Raw genomic sequence first — 1364 nt, 5'->3', positions numbered from 1 at the left:
CATATCCCTGGTGTAACCGTTAATGACAATTCTCCTTAGAAAAGCAAAACCAATAAAACAGCTTTCTGAGGGAAGAAGTGAAAGGGGAAGTACAAAGACAATCAACATGGTTTAGGAAAACTTCTCAGACACAAAAAGAAAATGACTTAAACATGCAAAAAAATAATTGGAAAGGAAGGGGTGGGCATTTAGAAAATGGTACTAGTGTTTTCCCTTATTTAAGACACATCCACATAAGATGATCTTCAGAAAAGCTAGAGGGGAAGGTTCAGGACCAACAGCCCAGAGGACCAACAGCATCTGCAACATCCACAATGGCCAGACCCTGTGCTTTCCTGATGGCCCTGGTGCTGATGACCTACTCGTCAACCTGCTCTCTGGGATGCGACCTGCCTCACACTCATAACCTCAGGAACAAGGGAGCCTTGACACTCCTGGCACAAATGAGGAGACTCTCCCCTCTCTCCTGCCTCAAGGACAGAAAGGACTTTGCATTCCCTCTGGAGAACGTGGATGCCCAGCAGATCCAGAAGACTCAAGCCATCCCTGTCCTGCAGGAGCTGACCCAGCAGGTCCTCATCCTCTTCAGCTCAGAGAACTCATCTGCTGCTTGGGAGACAACCCTCCTAGATACATTCTGCACTGGCCTCCACCAGCAGCTCAAGGACCTGCAGGCCTGTCTGATGCAGCAGGTGGGGGTACAGGAATCTCCCCTGAGTCAAGAAGACTCGCTGGTGGCTGTGAGGAAATACTTCCACAGCATCACTGCCTACCTGAGAGAGAAGAAACACAGTCCCTGTGCCTGGGAGGTGGTCAGAGCTGAAGTCTGGAGAGCCCTGTCTTCCTCAGCCAAGTTGCTGTCAAGATTGAGTGAGGAGAAGGAGTAAGTCCTGAGCCAAAGTGGAATGGACTCCTCTGGACTGGGTCCCTGCACCTCCTTGGGAAGATTTTGCCTTCCTCAAGATCTTGATATCGTTGATTCCACTTGCCTGAAAATTTGCCATAATATTGAGTTATATAAGGTTGATCTGTAAGGGCTTTTGTTTATTCATTCAGACATTTATTTATTTATTTATTTATTTATTTATTTATTTATTTTTCTGCTTGTTTTACCATTTACAATATTTTAGTTACTTTATAATACCATGGAATTTTATATATTCTTTAATGTATCAAACAAATATTGTTAACTCAGTTCCTCGCCAATAAATTTTTTTACTCTACATGTTTGATCTTACTTGTCAACCATTAGATCTTTGGAAAAGTTTCTGATATTCTTCAACTCAGTCTGTCATCATAAATATTATATATCTGGACTCAGTAGGAAAGTAATGTGCACTGAACAGACCTAAGAGGTGAGTTGA

The 1364-nt window shown here is 43.3% G+C and overlaps 1 protein-coding gene across 1 annotated transcript; it reads left to right on the top strand.

Moving 5' to 3' along the window:
• Positions 1 to 314: 314 nt before the first annotated feature.
• Positions 315 to 887, top strand: LOC142833617 (interferon alpha-12-like). The gene has a single exon (XM_075945188.1). The coding sequence runs from the start codon at positions 315 to 317 to the stop codon at positions 885 to 887; it is 573 nt and encodes a 190-aa protein (XP_075801303.1).
• Positions 888 to 1364: the final 477 nt, after the last annotated feature.

Source organism: Microtus pennsylvanicus, chromosome 13 (assembly GCF_037038515.1).
Source record: "Microtus pennsylvanicus isolate mMicPen1 chromosome 13, mMicPen1.hap1, whole genome shotgun sequence".
Classification (NCBI taxonomy): Eukaryota; Metazoa; Chordata; class Mammalia; order Rodentia; family Cricetidae; genus Microtus; species Microtus pennsylvanicus.
Note: the sequence above shows the minus strand (reverse complement) of the source record. Positions and strands in the feature narration are given on the sequence as shown.

Coding starts and splice junctions, on each gene's coding strand:
- LOC142833617 (XM_075945188.1), top strand. CDS start 315: ATGGCCAGACCCTGTGCTTTCCTGATGGCCCTGGTGCTGATGACCTAC.